This window comes from Caloenas nicobarica, chromosome 36 (assembly GCF_036013445.1).
Source record: "Caloenas nicobarica isolate bCalNic1 chromosome 36, bCalNic1.hap1, whole genome shotgun sequence".
Taxonomy (NCBI): domain Eukaryota; kingdom Metazoa; phylum Chordata; class Aves; order Columbiformes; family Columbidae; genus Caloenas; species Caloenas nicobarica.
In genome coordinates this window covers 687,102-702,312 of record NC_088280.1, presented here as the reverse complement: position 1 = coordinate 702,312, position 15,211 = coordinate 687,102, and the positions used below count along the sequence as shown (strand labels likewise).

General features: G+C 71.4%; 2 protein-coding genes across 2 annotated transcripts; one reads left to right on the top strand and one right to left on the bottom strand.

Moving 5' to 3' along the window:
- The first annotated feature begins 1,013 nt into the window (after positions 1-1,013).
- On the top strand, positions 1,014-3,113 carry SWSAP1 (SWIM-type zinc finger 7 associated protein 1). The gene is made up of 2 exons (XM_065654949.1): positions 1,014-1,644; positions 2,277-3,113. The coding sequence occupies exons 1-2, from the start codon at positions 1,408-1,410 to the stop codon at positions 2,745-2,747; spliced, it is 708 nt and encodes a 235-aa protein (XP_065511021.1). The 5' UTR covers positions 1,014-1,407; the 3' UTR covers positions 2,748-3,113.
- Positions 3,059-14,859, bottom strand: EPOR (erythropoietin receptor). Its single transcript, XM_065654946.1, has 15 exons — positions 14,802-14,859; positions 14,602-14,694; positions 13,449-13,763; positions 13,018-13,155; positions 12,307-12,440; positions 11,018-11,309; positions 10,276-10,324; positions 8,945-9,061; positions 8,371-8,500; positions 7,384-7,562; positions 6,916-7,067; positions 6,089-6,242; positions 5,443-5,530; positions 5,273-5,360; positions 3,059-4,521 (listed from the first exon to the last, which is right to left on the bottom strand). The coding sequence occupies exons 8-15, from the start codon at positions 9,045-9,047 to the stop codon at positions 4,126-4,128; spliced, it is 1,290 nt and encodes a 429-aa protein (XP_065511018.1). The 5' UTR covers positions 9,048-9,061; positions 10,276-10,324; positions 11,018-11,309; positions 12,307-12,440; positions 13,018-13,155; positions 13,449-13,763; positions 14,602-14,694; positions 14,802-14,859; the 3' UTR covers positions 3,059-4,125.
- Between the last annotated feature and the right edge of the window lie 352 nt (positions 14,860-15,211).

The following is a 15,211-nucleotide window of genomic DNA, read 5'->3' as shown; positions in this document are numbered from 1 at the left end:
CCTCCCGGATGCCTGGGTTCCTTGCCCCCACCCCGGACGCCGGGGTCCCCCCAGTCGCCGGCCCCCTGCTCCCTTCGGCGACGGGTATTCTCGGGCGGATAATACGGACGCGCTGTTATTGCTTGAGAATACGCGTAGCCGAGGGGACGCCCCGCCCCGGCCCTCGTGAGCCCTTGTGAACCCTCGTGCATCCCGGCCCCTGCCGCCTCGTGCATCCTGGTGAGGCCTCGTGCGACCCCCGTGCATCCTCATGTGACCCTTGTGCAACCTTGTGTGACCCCCCCCACGCACCCTCATGTGACCCTCGTGCATCCTCGTGTGATCCTTGTGCACCCTCGTGCAGCCTCGTGCGCCCTCGCGGTCTCCGGGGGAGCCCCGATCGCCACCCTGCACGCGCGCAGGTGCAGAGCACACGGGTGCGCACGAGTCTGCGTGTGCCCCGCGCCGGGCCGTGCATGAGGCCGTGCACGACTGTACGTGTGTGTGCGAACGGGGCCAGTGCGAGCAGCGGAGCGTGCACCACTGTACGCGTGTGTGCGAACGGGGCCAGTGTGAGCAGCGGGGCGTGCACGGCTGTACGCGTGTGCGCGAACGGGGCCAGTGCGAGCAGCAGAGCGTGCACCACTGTACGCGTGTGTGCGAACGGGGCCAGTGCGAGCAGCGGGGCATGCACGACTGCGCGCGTGTGTGCGACCGGGGCCAGCGCGAGCAGCGCGGCGTGCACGACTGCACGCGCGTGCGCGTGGGGCGAGCGCGTGCACGAGGGCGCGCGTGCACGAGGGTGTGCGCAGCCGCGTGCACATGCGTCGGGGTGTGCACGAGTTGAGGGTGGGTGCGTGCACGTGGGGGGCGCATTTGCACGCGCAGGGGCGGTGCACGAGGCTTTGCACACGCGTGTGCGCGCGCGTGTCTCACTCCCCCTCCCACCCGCCCCCTCCCCGTCCCGCCCCCGTCTCCCGGCAACCGCCCGCCGTCGCCTGGCAACGCGTTGCCTGGCAGCGCGGGGGGTGACTGACAGCGCCGGACACCGCCCCCCGCCCCGCCTGGCCACGCCCCCGGCCGGCGCACACCGCCTTCCCATTGGCCGGGCGGCGCGTAAAGGGGAGGAGCGCTGAATCTCATTAGGAGACGGGGCGGCGCTGGATTGGCGGCCCGAGCGGCCAATAGGAGCCGGGGGAGGGCGGGACCGCGGGGAGGGTATTGCGTCACGCCTCCGGTTGGCTGAGGCGCCCGCGCGAGCCTGCTGAGGGAATCTCCCCTCTGATTGGCTGAAGCGCTCGCCGGCCGCCGTGGGCGGGAGCGGCGCTGAGGGAATCTCCCCTCTGATTGGCTGTGGCGCGGCGGCGGGACTTTCACCTGACTCACCGTCATCCGCGGGGCGGGCGAGGTGTTCCGGCCGGGGATGCGATGGCGGCGGCGCTGGAGCGGGCGCTGGGCTCGGTGACAGCCGGGGAGGCAGCGGCGCCGCTGCCGGTGCTGGTGCTGGGCCCGGCGGGCTCGGGCCGGACGGCGCTGCTCCTGCGAGCTGCGCTGGCGGGCGGCGGTGACGGGCCCCGCGCACTATTCCTGGCGCCCAGCGCGCTCCCGCGGCTCCCGGGAGGCGGCGACGGTGACGACGGCGGCAACGACCCGCGGGCCCTGCAGGTGAGGGGGGCGCCGGGACGGGGGCGGCCCGGGAGGGGCGGGGCTGGCGGCGAGTGGGCGGGGCATGCGGAGGGAGGCGGGGCTGCGCGGGGGCGTGGTTTCCCGCAGGGGGTGGGGCTTTGCAGCCGGCGCGATGTTGGTAGGCGGGGCGTCGTGCGTGTGGGCGTGGCCTACGGCAGGGGGCGGGGCTCTGGGTGAGCATGCCGTGCTGGCTTAGGGGGCGGAGCATGGTGCGAGTGGGCGGGGCCTGCGGCAGGGGGCGGGACTCTAGGTGAGCATGCCGTGCTGGCTTAGGGGGCGGAGCATGGTGCGAGTGGGCGGGGCCTGCGGCAGGGGGCGGAGCTTTGCATGTGGGTGGTGTTGGCTGGAGAGGGCGGGGCGTCGTGCCGGTGCAATTGCAGTGGGCGGGGCGTAGTGTGTGTGGGCGGGGCCAGCGGCGGGGGCGGGGCTTTGGCTGAGCATGTCCGGAGGACGGCACCGCGCGTGGGCGGGGCCTGCGGCAGGGGCGGGGCTCCGCGTGTGGGCGGGGCTCCCGCTGACCGATGTGTATGTCGGGGGCGTGGCCTCTCGCCGCCGAGGGGCGTGTCCCGCCGCCGAGGGGCGTGGCCTGACCCCCCCTCCGTGCCCCCCAGCGGCTGGAGCTCCGATACCCGCCGTCCCCGGCGGCGCTGGCCCGGGAGCTGGCGGCGCTGCCGGCCCGGCCCCGGCCCCCGGGGCTGCTGCTGCTGGACGGGCTGGAGCGGTACCTGGCGGGGGCCCCGGGGGCGCCCGCCCGCTTGGCCGCCCTCCTGCTGGAGGCCGCCCGCTCCCCCGGGCCCTCCCGGCCCCCCGCGCAGGTTGTGGCCTCCCTGCGCCTGCCCCCCCCCGGCCTGCACGTCCTGCCCGCCCTGCGCCGCTACTTCCCCGCCGAGTGCCGCCTGCGGCCCGGGCCCCCCCCCCGCCTCCGCGCCTGCCTCACCCGCCCCGGGGCCCCCCCACGCCGCTGGCGCCTCTGCTTCGGCCCCCAGGGGCGGCTCCGTGTGACCCCCGGGGACGGGGACAGCGAGGGGGACGAGGACACCGAACCCGAGCAGGACGGCGACGGGGACCAGGCCTGGGGCTGAGCTCGGCTGTCACCCACCCGCCCCCTCCAGGGTGTTGGGGGGGACACGGACCCCAGGAGGCTGTGGTGACATCGAGGTGACGCACACCGCAGGGCTGACGGGGACACTGGCCGCCGCCCAAGGGTGACGCAGGTCCTGGACCTTGGGGACATGGACAGTGACACGGGCCCCCCCCCCGCGATGGCCCCACCCGGCACCTGGGGGGTCCTGATAAGCCTTATCAGCCCCCCGGGCGGCACAGGACCAAGGCGTCCGGCCTAGCGCCCCAATCCCGCCGGGAGGGACCCAGGCGTCCGGCAGAGCCAACGCTGCTTTATTGTACAAAACAGAATTAAAAAAAAAAACCCCTAAAGCCAAGAAAATTCAGTGCCCCCCACCAAGGGATGGGGACGGTTCCCACACAGTGCGTCCCCTCCGTCTGTGTGTCCCCACGTGTCTGTGTGTCTGCGCGAGGTGGCACAAATGTGCCGCGGGTGATGTGTTCCCTCCTTGTCACGGCATGTCCCCGCAAGGTGTCCCCTCTGCCTCCCTGTGTCCTGTGGTGACACGTCCCCCGCGCGGGGATGTCGCGGGGTGTGCGTGTGACACCGGTGGGACGTGTCCCCAAGTCGGGGTGTCACGGTGTGTCCATGTGACGTGTCCCCTCGGCGTCACTGTGTCCCAAGGCGACGCGTCCGCTCTGTGTCCATGTGTCACGGGGCGAGGTCAGCGTGACATGTCCCCTCCATTGCGATGTCACGGTGTGTCCTTGTGATGCGTCCCCTACATCCTGATGTCACAGCGTGTCCGTGTGACATTCCTGTGACATGTCCCCTCGGTGACGTGTCCATGTGACATCCCTGTGATGTGTCCCTTCGGTGGCGTGTCCGTGTGACATTCCTATGACGTGTCTCCTCCATGACGGTGTCACAGCGTGTCCGTGTGACATCCCCTGTGACGTGTCCCCGTGACATCCCAGTGACGTGTCCCCTCCATGGCGTGTCCGTGTGACATCCCTGTGATGTGTCCCCTCCATGGCGTGTCCGTGTGACATCCCTGTGACGTGTCCCCTCCGTGGCGGTGTCACAGCGTGTCCGTGTGACATCCCTGTGACGTGTCCCCTCCATGATGGTGTCACAGCATCTCTGTGTGACATCCCTGTGACGTGTCCCCTCCATGACAGTGTCACAGCGTGTCTGTGTGACACCCCTGTGACGTGTCCCCTCTGTCACCTCTGCCGTGGTGTCTCCGTGCGACATCAGCGTGTGACGCGTCCCCTCCGTCGTGACGTCGCCATGTCTCCGTGTGACATCACAGCGACGCGTTCCCTCTTCCGGGGTGTCCTGGGGACCCCCCCGCCATGTCCCCGCTGTGGGGGTGTCCCCACCCCCCCCCATCTTTAGGAGCAGAGCACGTAGGGGGGGGACAGAATGGGGGGGCCCAGCCCGGGGGGGTCCCCATCCCCAGGGAGGGCCCCGTTCTCAGGGACCCATTTGGGAGTGTCAGCGTCCGGGGGGGCCCCTTTCTGGGGGGCCAGGTTGGCATAGGGGCTGTCGGGGGTGGGGGGGTTGCGGGGCGGGGGGCACAGCAGGGCCGACGTCGGGTCGAACAGCGTGTACTCGAAGCTGGGGGAGGGGGACGGGCCGGCGGGGGGGGCGCTGGGGGGGGGCGGCTCGGCGGGGGGCCCCTTGTCCGGGGGGGGCTCCGGCACCTCCTCCACAGCGCTGGGCAGCTCCTCGGCATCGGCCACCGCGGGGGGGGCCCAGGGAGCCCCCACCCCCTGGCACAGCCAGAGCTGGGGGGGGACAGGGCGTCAGGGACCCCCAAACATCCCCCCAAGACCCCCAGACACCCCCAAACATCCCCCCAAAGCTCCCCAGACACCCCCAAACATCCACTTCAGACCCCCCAGACACCTCCAAACATCCCCCTGACCCCCCCTCAACACCCCCAAACATCCCCCTGGCCCCTCCCCAGACACCCCAAAACATCCCCCCAAAACTCCCCAGACACCCCAAACATCCCCCTCAGACACCCCCAAACAACCCCCCGACCCCCCTAAACCCCCAGACACCCCCAAACATCCCCCCAAAACCCCCAGACACCCCCAATTACCCCCCCAGTGGGATAACACCCCCCTAAAACCTCTTAACCACCCCCCTTTAGGATAACACCCCCCAAGCCCCCCTCTGGCACCCCAAAACACCCCAGGTGCGGAAAGACCCCCCCCCAAACCCCCCTTTAGGGTAACACCCCCCCAACCCCCCCCAGGCACCCCAAACTCCTCCCCAGGGGGGACCCCCCCCAAATTCCCCCTAACCCCCCCTTTAGGGTAACACCCTCCCAAACACCCCCTCCCTTTGGAGTATCCCCAAAACCCCCTGCATTAGGGTAGGACCTACAATAACATACCTTCCCTTCCATATTAGCCCCCCCCAAACCCCCGTGATTAGTGCAGGGCCCACCCAAACCAACACCCCGCCTCCAAACACCCCCCCCCCGCTTCCTTCCCCGTTATTGTAGGTCCTACAATAACCCCCCCACACCTGGAAGTTGCCCCCGTAGGCGCTGAAGAGCCCCTCGAACTCCCGCTCGGGCCCGGGCACCGCCGGCCACAGCTTCTCCCGCAGCGCCCTGGGGACAGGACGGTGTCACCCCCGTGCCCCCCCGCCCTCCCGGGCCCCCCAGAGCCCCCCCAGGGCCCCCCCCCCCATACCTGCGGTGGCTCAGCAGCCCCAGCAGCCCCAGCCCCAGCAGCAGCAGGGCCAGCAGGCAGGACAGTCCCAGCGTCACCGGGTCCACGTCTGGGGACACACGGGGCGGGGGGGGGGGGGTGTCACCGAGGGGCCCCCCCGGACCCCACAACCACGGGGGTGGGGGGGGCTCTGTGTGTCCCCATGGCCCCCCATGTGTCCGCACACAGAGGGCTGAGGGCTGCCCCGCTCCGCCCCATCTCCCATGTGTTCCCCCACCATGTCCCCACTCATTTGGGGGGGTGACAACTGTGTGACTCCCCAACCCTGTGTCCCCACATCCTCCCGTGTCCCCAAGTCCCCCCATCCCTCCCTGTGCCCACCATGTCCCACTCACCCCCATCCCCCTCCATCCCCTCCATGTCCCCCGTGTCCCTCCATGTTCCCACTCATTTGGGGGGGTGACAACTGTGTGTCCCCTCCATCCCTGTGTCCCCACATCCCCCTGTGTCCCCAAGTCCCCCTCATGTCCCCCTCACCCCCAGCACTCCCATGTTCCCTTCTCCCCCATGTCCCCCCCTGCTTCCCCCATCCCCGTGTCCCCCCATGTCCCCACTCACTAAGAGGGGTGACAACTGTGTGTCCCCTCATCCCCGTGTCCCCGCTCACCAGGGGGGGTGACGGCAGTGGCCGGGGGCGACCAGGGGCTCCAGTAGCCGCCGTAGCTGAGGCCGTCAGGGCGCGTGCGGGCGCGGACGCTGTACCGGGTGCTGCCGCGCAGGGCCCCCACCCGCTGCTCCCGCCGCCCCGCGCCCACCCCCACCTGCACACGGGCATCAGGGGGAGGCCGGGATCCCTCCAGGAACCCCCCAGATCCCCCCCGGGACCGGCTGGATCCCCAACAACCCCCCCACCGACCCAGCACGGGAGAGCTGGGGCCTTGCTGGGTGGTCGCACCCAGGAGCCACCCGTGTTCCCCTGGACCCATCTGATCCCCCTGGGGACCCACTGGATCCCCCAGGATCCCCCAGACCCACTCATCCCCCCTGGGTACCCACTGGATCCCCTGGACCCACTCAATCCCTCTGGGACCCACTGGACCCCCCTGGGACCCACTGGATCCTGCAGGATCCCACGGACCCACTCATTCCTCTTGGGACCCACTGGATCCCCCCCGGACTCACTGGATCACACACAGCCCCCCAGAGCCCCCCCACATCCCCTGGGCCCTCTGGATTCACCACCCGCCCCCCTTGGATCCCCACTGGACCCCCCGATCCCTCTTGAGAGGCACCAGATCCCCCGTGGGACCCACAGGATCCCTCACCCACCCCCCTGGGACACACTGGATCCCCCCTGGATCCTCCTCCCCACTTCCCCCCTGCCATCAGTGGATCCCCAGGGCCCCATCACCCAGGGGGGCTCCCCCGTCCCCATGTTCTGGGACTCCCCCAGATTCCCCGGATCCCCCCGATCCCCCGGATCCCCCATCGCACCGTGCGGGGGGGCAGCCCCGGGGCGCGCAGCACCAGCTCGAACACCAGGCTGGACTCCAGGTAGCGGCTGGGGGGGGGCACCCAGCGCACGCACAGCTGCCCCCGCGCCCCCCCCGGCTCCGCCGACACATTCTGGGGGGGGCCCAGCAGCACTGGGGGGGAAGTGGAGTGAGGAAGGGGTCAAGGAGCCCCCCCGGGTCCCCCAATCCCCTCTGCCCCCCCCCGTGACCCTCTGGGTCCCCCCAAGTGGCCAGGTCCCCCAAAGCCCTGGGCCCCCCCAGACCCCCTCCCCAGGATCCCCTCCAACCCTCTGGACCCCCACAGACCCCCCCCAACCACCCAAATCCCCCCAAATCCCTTGGTACCCCCAATCCCCTGGGTCCCCCCATTCCCCCCTCCCCGAGACCGCCCAGCCCTGCCTGGGGCTCCCCAGGTCCCCCCAGTCCCCACCCCAAACCCCCCCCGTACCGACTTGGTCGATGTAGAGGGTGCGGCGGTACAGGGGGGGCTCGGGGGGGCGCGGCAGCACGCGCAGCTCCAGCGGCAGGAACGCCACGGCGGCCTCGGCGGGGAGCGAACACCAGAACCGGGAGCGGTTCCGGGGCAGCGGGATGGCGGCCAGGGAGCAGTTCTGCCACGGCTCCTGCCTGGGGGCACCGTGGCAAGGGCACGGGGGTCAGGGGGGGCAAGGGCACGGCCCTGCCAGGGCGCCTGCCCGGGGGCAGGGGGGCACCAGGGTCAAAGGCACGGCCCTGCCTGGGGTCAAGAGGGTACTGGGGTCAGGGGGGCATGGGGGGCGCTGGGGTCAGAGGCACCAGGATCAGGGGGGCACGAGGGGCACTGAGGTCAAGGGCACGGCCCTGCCAGGGGTCAAGAGGGTACTGGGGTCAGGGGGGCACCGGGGTCAGGGCGGTCAAGGGCACAGCCCTGCCAGGGCTCCTGCCCAGGGTCAGGGGCCACAGGGGTCAAGGGCACAGCCCTGCCTGGGGTCAAGGGGGCATGGGGGGCACCGGGGCCAAGGGGGCACTGGGGTCAAGGGGGCACTGGGGTCAAGGGCATGGCCCTGCTTGGGGTCAGGGGACACCAGGGTCAAGGGCACAGCCCTGCCTGGGGTCAAGGGGGTATGGAGACCACCGGGGTCAAGGGGGCACTGAGGTCAGGGGGGTCAAGGGCACAGCCCTGCCAGGGCTTCTGCCCAGGCTCAGGGGGGACACCAGGGTCAAGGGCATGGCCCTGCCTGGGGTCAAGGGGGCACTGGGGTCAGGGGGTACTGGGGGCACCGAGGTCAGGAGGGTCAAGGGGTCATAGGGGGTACTGGGGTCACAGGGCACTGGGGTCAGGGGTTACTGGGGCAGGGGCCACAGGGCATTGGGGTCAAGGGCACCCAGGGCAGGGGGTACCAGGGGCGAGGGGCACTGGGGTCAGGGGTCAGGGTGGGGGTCAGAGGTCACGCACTCCAGGCGGTACTGCAGGCGGAAGTGCTGGGGGTCGGGGGGGTGGTCGCTGTCCCAGAAGCAGGTCAGGTCGTGCAGGAGCCGCGAGAAGCACTTGGGGTCCAGGGGCTCCTCCGCCAGCAGCACCCCCGCTGGGGGGGCACGGGGGTCAGCGCCCACCGGGGGGCACCAGGCCAGCCCAGGGCCCCCCAGCTGCTCCCAGTGGCCCCCGGTGGCCCTCTGTAGCCCCGCCCAGTTGCTCCCCCAGTTGCTCCCAGTGCCCCCTAGTTTCTCCCAGTACCCCCCTGTTGCTTCCAGTATCCTCCAGTGTCACTGCAGAGCTCCCAGTGCCTCCCCCAAGTTGTTCCCAGTATCTCCCAATGCCCCCTAAGTTGCTCCCAGTCCTCCCCAGTGCCCCCCATACCTCCCCTATTGCTCCCAGTGCCTCCCAGTTGCTCCCAGTCCCCCCAGTTGCTGCCAGTGCCCCCCATACCTCCCCTATTGCTCCCAGTCCCCCCAGTTGCTCCCAGTTGCCCCCAGACCTCCCCAGTTGCTCCCAGCCCCCCGTTCACCCCCATTCCCCCCCCGCCCCTTACCTTCCACCTCGAAGTCGGGGGGAGCGGCCGTGCCACACCCCGCGCCCCCCCGGGCACAGGCCAGGAGCCCCCCCAGGGCCAGCAGCCCCCCAGGGCCTGGCATGGCGGCTGCGGCTGCTGCCGGGGCGGCAATGGGGGCCCTGACTGCCCCCCCCACCCCCAAACCTGCTGATAACGCCCGACCCACCCCCTCCCGCCCCGCCCCCGCACCCTGCCATAGGGACCCAGGCGTCCGGGCGGGGCCCTGGCGCAGCGCCAGCCCCCCCCGGGCTGTGGGGGGCAGATAAGGCCCGGGGGGCGGGGAGGGGGGTGTTTATGGATTGACGGGGCGGTGGGGGGGGGAAAAGGGCGGCCCGGACGCCTGGGTCCCCATAGGAACCCCCTAAGTGACCCCCCGCCCCGGTACGACCCCCAGAGAGCAGGCGCAGGCGGGTGGGTTGGGGGGGCTTTAATGGGCCACACACGGCACTGGGGGGGACTGGGGGGTACTGGGAGCAACTGGGAGGCACTGGGAGCAACAGGGGAGGTGTAGGGGGCACTGGGAGCAACAGGGGAGGTGTGGGGGGCACTGGGAGCAACTGGGAGCAATAGGGGAGGTATGGGGGGCACTGGAGCAACTGGGAGGCACTGGGAACAACAGGGGAGTTTGGGGGGCACTGGAGCAACTGGGAGACACTGGGAACAACAGGGGAGGTATGGGGGGCACTGGGGAGGACTGGGAGGAACTTGGGAGGCATTGGGAGATACTGGTAACAACTGGGGGGGGCACTGGGAGCTCTGCAGTGACACTGGGGGATACTGGAAGGAACTGGGGGGTACTGGGAGCAACAGGGGGGTACTGGGAGAAACTAGGGGGCACTGGGAGCAACTTGGGGGGGTACGGAGGGACACTGAGGGGTACAGAGGGACACTGAGGGATACTGGGGGGACACTGGGAGATACTGGGAGCAACTTGGGAGGCTACGGAGGGCCACTGGGAGCAGCTGGGGGGCCCTGGGCTGGCACTGGGATCACAGGGCGGGGGGCCCGCGCGCCCCGCCCCCCCCGCCGCCCCTCCAGGATCAGCCGGGACTGGCGCTTGATGGCGGCGCGGGATGGGGGGGCCCCGGCGGGGGGGGCGTCCTCTGGGGCACCTGTGTCAGCCCCACGGCTGCCCCACGGCCGCCCCACGGCCCCCAGACCCCCTAAAACCCTACACCCCCCCGATCCCCTGCATTCCCGCCAATCCCCCCCCCAAACCCCTACAGCCCCCCCAATCCCCCCCGAAACCCCTATGGCCCCCCCAAAGAAACACCGTCAGCCCCCCCAAGACCCCCCAGCACCCCCCTCACCGTCAGAGCTGTGGGACGGGGGCTCCTCGGGGCGGTGGCGGCTGTGTTGCTGCAGGGGGGGCCCCAAAACGGGTCAGGGCCCCCCCAGAGCAGCTCAGGATCCCCCCAAATCCCCCCGGATGGACTCCGGGTCCCCCAGACCCCCCCTCAAACCAGCTCGGAGATCCCCCAAAATGGGCTTGTGCCCCCCCCAAGTGTCCCCCAGATGGGCTCAGGGCCCCCCAGGCCAGCTCAGTCCCCCCCACCATACACACCCTACATGGGGCTGGGGCTCCCAAACCAGCTCGGGGAACCCCAGTTGGGCTCAGGCCCCCCCAGACTCCCTCTAGATGGGGTTGGGGCCCCCCAGGCCAGCTCAGTCACCCCCCCATACACACCCTACATGGGCTTGGGGCCCCCAAACCAGCTCAGGGCCCCCCCCAGATCCCTCCAGCTGGACTCGGGGTCCCCCAGACCCCCCTCAAACCAACTCAGGGAACCCCCAAATGGGCTTGGGCCCCCCCAGGCTGGCTCAGGGTCCCCCAAGTTGATCTCAAGACCCCCCAGACCATCTCAGTCCCCCCTCCAGACCCCCCTCCATGGGGTTGGGACCCCCCCAAACCAGCTCAGGGCCCCCCCAGATGATCTCCAGGCCTCCCAGACCATCTCAGTCACCCCCTAGATGGGGTTGGGCCCCCAAACCAGCTCAGGACCCCCCTCCACACCCCCCCCAGATGGGGTCGGGCCCCTCCAGTTCTCCCACCTGCAGTGGGGCGCTGGGTGGGGGGCGCAGGGCCCAGGGGGACCCCCCCTGTAGAGCCGCCAGCCCGGCCCGGGTCTGCGCCAGCAACACCTGCGGGTCCCCCGAGGGGGGCTGCACAGGGGCCCCCCCGGCCCCCAGCCCCAGGTGGCCCAGTTGCCCGGCCAGGTGGCCCAGGCCAGCGGTGGCCGAGCCCAGAACCCGGGTCACCTCGGCCAGGGCCCGCTGGGCACCGGCCCTGCGCTGCTGCTGCGCACGCAGCCGCTCCTGAGCATCGGCCGCACGGCGCTGGGACCTGCGACACGGACACGGGGTCACCCGCTCCCCTGGGGACAGGGACACAGGGACACCCACTGCCCTGGGGACAGGGACAGGGGACAGGGAGAGGGACAGGGTCACCCCACTGCCCTGGGGACAGGGACAGGGGAGAGGGACAGGGTCACCACACTGCCCTGGGGACAGGGACAGGGGACAGGGATAGGGACAGGGTCACCCCACTGCCCTGGGGACAGGGACAGGGGAGAGGGAGAGGGACAGGGTCACCCCACTGCCCTGGGGACAGGGACAGGGACAGGAACAGGGGAGAGGGACAGGGTCACCACACTGCCCTGGGGACAGGGACAGGGGACAGGGATAGGGACAGGGTCACCCCACTGCCCTGGGGACAGGGACAGGGGAGGGGGACAGGGATAGGGACAGGGACAGGGTCACCCCACTGCTCTGGGGACAGGGACAGGGGAGAGGGACAGGGTCACCACACTGCCCTGGCGACAGGGACAGGGGAAAAGGACAGGGGCACGGGGTCACCCGCACTACCCTGGGGACAGGGTCACCACATTGTCCTGGGGACAAAGACAGGGGACAGGGACACAGGGTCACCCTGGGGACAGGGACACAGGGTCACCCCACTGTCCTGGGGACAGGGGCACCCAAGGACAGGGGCACAGTGTCACAGTGTCACCCACACCGCCCTGGGGACAGGGACACAGGGTCCTGCCCCCCCCATCCAGCCACCCCAGGGGACAGTGTCATCCCCACCGCCTCCACACCCCCGTGCGGGGACGTCACCCCCCTGCTGGGACCCCCACGTGGGGACAGCACCACCCCCCATGTCCCCCAGCACCCCTGTGTCCCACCCCCAGGGGACCCCAGTTTCCCACTCCTTGGGGGCAAAATTGTGGCACCCACAGGAACCCAGGCGTCCGGGCACCTTGGGACCAAGGTGTCCCACCCATGGGGACGCAGGGGACCCCGCTGTCCCCCCCGCTGTCCCCCACACTGTCCCCACTGACCCCTCCCGCTGCCGCTCCCCGCCGTAGCGCAGCCGCTGCAGCTGCTCCCCCAGCGCCGTCACCTCTGCCCGCAGCTGGGCCAGGGCCACCGCCTGTTCCTGCGCCAGCGCCGCCAGCGCCGGGGACACCGACCGCTGCGGGGACACGGGTGGGGGGACATGGGGACAAGGGGATGTGGGCACAGGGGACGCGGGTGTGGGGACACAGGCAGGGTGGGGGGACCAGGGACAGGGGTCGGGGGACATGGGGACAAGGGGATGTGGGGAGAGGGGACACGGGTATGGGGACAAGGGGATGTGGGGACAGGGGACATGGGTGGGGGGACATGGGGACAGGGGGATGTGGGGACAGGGGACACGGGTGTGGGGACAGGAGGACAAGGGGATGTGGGGATGTCAGGACAGGCGACACGGGTATGGGGACATGGGGACAAGGGGATGTGGGGACATGGGGACAAGGGGATGTGGGGACAGGGAACACGGGTGTGGGGACATGGGGACAAGGGGATGTGGGCACATGGGGACAGGGGGACAAGGGGATGTGGGGACATGGGGACAGGGGACACGGGTGTGGGGACATGGGGATGTGGGATATGGGGGACATGAGGACATGGGGACAGGGGGACATGGGGACACAGGGCCGTGGGGCAGTGCCTGGGTGTGGGGCAGAGAGACCCCCACCCCTGGGCTTCCCGGACACCTGGGTCCTCACCTGGGGGCTGGTGCTGCCGGGGGACTCAGGCAGGCGGGGGGGAGGCGAGGGGGGGGCACTGGCGGGAAGTGTTGGGGGGACACTGGGGGGCTCCCCCCCATCCTGCCCCTGCTCCAGGGGCTCCTGGGGGGGGTCGGGCTGGGGGACAGAGAGACGGCACAGTCTGGTTGGGGACAGGGACCCCCAGTCCCCCCCTTACCCCCAAACCACCCCATGTCTCCCCCAGACCCCCGTGTGCCCCCAGGTCCTCCTCAGCCCCCCATATGTCTCAAGACACCTCCAGACCCCCCCCATGTCCCCTCCAGACCCCCCCATGTCCCCTCGAGGTCCCCCCAGCATCCCCCTGCCCCCCAACTCCTCCCGGCCCCCCCGGCCCGGCCCAAGCTGGGGACACGGGGACCCCCCCAGCCCCACGGGACCCCCCCCCATACCCTGTCCCGGCCGGGTCCCCCCTGGCGCCCCCCGCGCTGGGGACCGGGTGTCCGCGGCTGCCGCCGCTCCGGCCGCTCCCCCCGGTCCCGGTGCCGCTTCCCCCGGGCCCGGAGCTGCTCCCCCCGGTCCTGGTGCTCCCCCCGGGCCCGGAGCTGCTCCCCCCGGTCCTGGTGCTCCCCCCGGGCCCGGAGCTGCTCCCCCCGGTCCGGCCGATCCCGGTGCCCCCGGGCCCGCAGGTCCCGCAGTTCCCGCCGCCGCCGTTCCAGCTCCGCCTCCAGCTGCTCCAGGCGGCCCCGGGCGGCCCCGGCCTCGTCCTGCCCGGCCCGTGAGCACCGGGACCGGCGGGACACCCGGGGGACACCCGGGGGACACCCGGGGGACAAGGGACCCCCACCCGGGGCACACGCACAGTGACCCCCACCCCCCGGGGGGACACACGCGGGGATCCCCCCTCCCCACCAGGGATGACGCACCTGAGGGACCCTCGTGACCCCACCCACGGGTGACAAAGCCCGGTCACGGTCACGGTCCTGGCCCCACGTGGGTGCAGGGCGGGGCTGTGGGCGGGGCTGTGACAGACAGTGGGCGGGGCTGTGACCAGACTGGGCGGGGCTGTGACAGACAGTGGGGGGGGGCTGTGACAGACAGTGGGCGGGGCTGTGACCAGACTGTGGGCGGGGCTGTGACCAGAATGGGCGGGGCTGTGACCAGACTGTGGGCGGGGCTGTGACCAGACTGTGGGCGGGGCTGTGACCAGAATGGGCGGGGCTGTGACCAGACTGTGGGCGGGGCTGTGACCAGACTGTGGGCGGGGCTGTGACCAGAATGGGGGGGGCTATGATCAGAATGGGCGGGGCTGTGACAGACAGTGGGCGGGGCTGTGACAGACAGTGGGCGGGGCTGTGACAGACAGTGGGCGGGGCTGTGACCAGAATGGGCGGGGCTGTGACCAGAATGGGTGGGGCTGTGACCAGGCTGTGACCAGAATGGGCGGGGCTATGACCAGAATGGGCGGGGCTGTGACCAGACAGTGGGCGGGGCTGTGAGCAGGCGGTGGGCGGGGCTGTGACCAGCCTGTGGGCGGGGCTGTGGGCGGAGCTTCGGGGCGATGGGCGGAGCTGCGGGGCAGTGGGCGTGGCGTGCGGCGCTCACCTGCAGGTGCGCCCCCAGGCGGCGGTAAAGCGCCGTCAGCCGCGCCGCCTCCTCCAGGCGCAGCCGCAGCCGCCCCAGCCCCCCCCGCAGCGCCTGGGGACACGGGGACACGGGGGTGACACCGCGGGGGGGGGAGGGTGGAAGGTTAACACCCCATGTTGCCATGTTGGGGGCGGGGGGGGGGGGGGGGTCGCACTCACCTGCTCCCGGTCGCGGTCCCGGTGCTGGGGAGCGGCGGGGGGGCGCGGGGGGGGCGCGGGGCGGGGCGGCCCCACGGGGTGGGCGGGGCCCAGCGCGTCCAATCGGCGGCGCTGGAGCCACAGGCGCGCGCACAGCAGCGAACGCGCGCGCTGGGGGGGCGGGGAATGAGGAGGGGGTGGGAACCCCCTGTACGAGCACCCCCACCCCCCTGAGACCCCCAGGTCCCCTCTGACCCCCCCCGACCCCTGTGACCCCCTGACCTCTGTGACCCCCCTGACTCCCTCCCCCCTGTGACCCCCTGACCCCTGTGACCCCCCCGACTCCCCCCCCCCTGTGACCCCCTGACCCCTGTGACCCCCCCGACTCCCTCCCCCCTGTGACCCCCTGACCCCTGTGACCCCCCTGACTC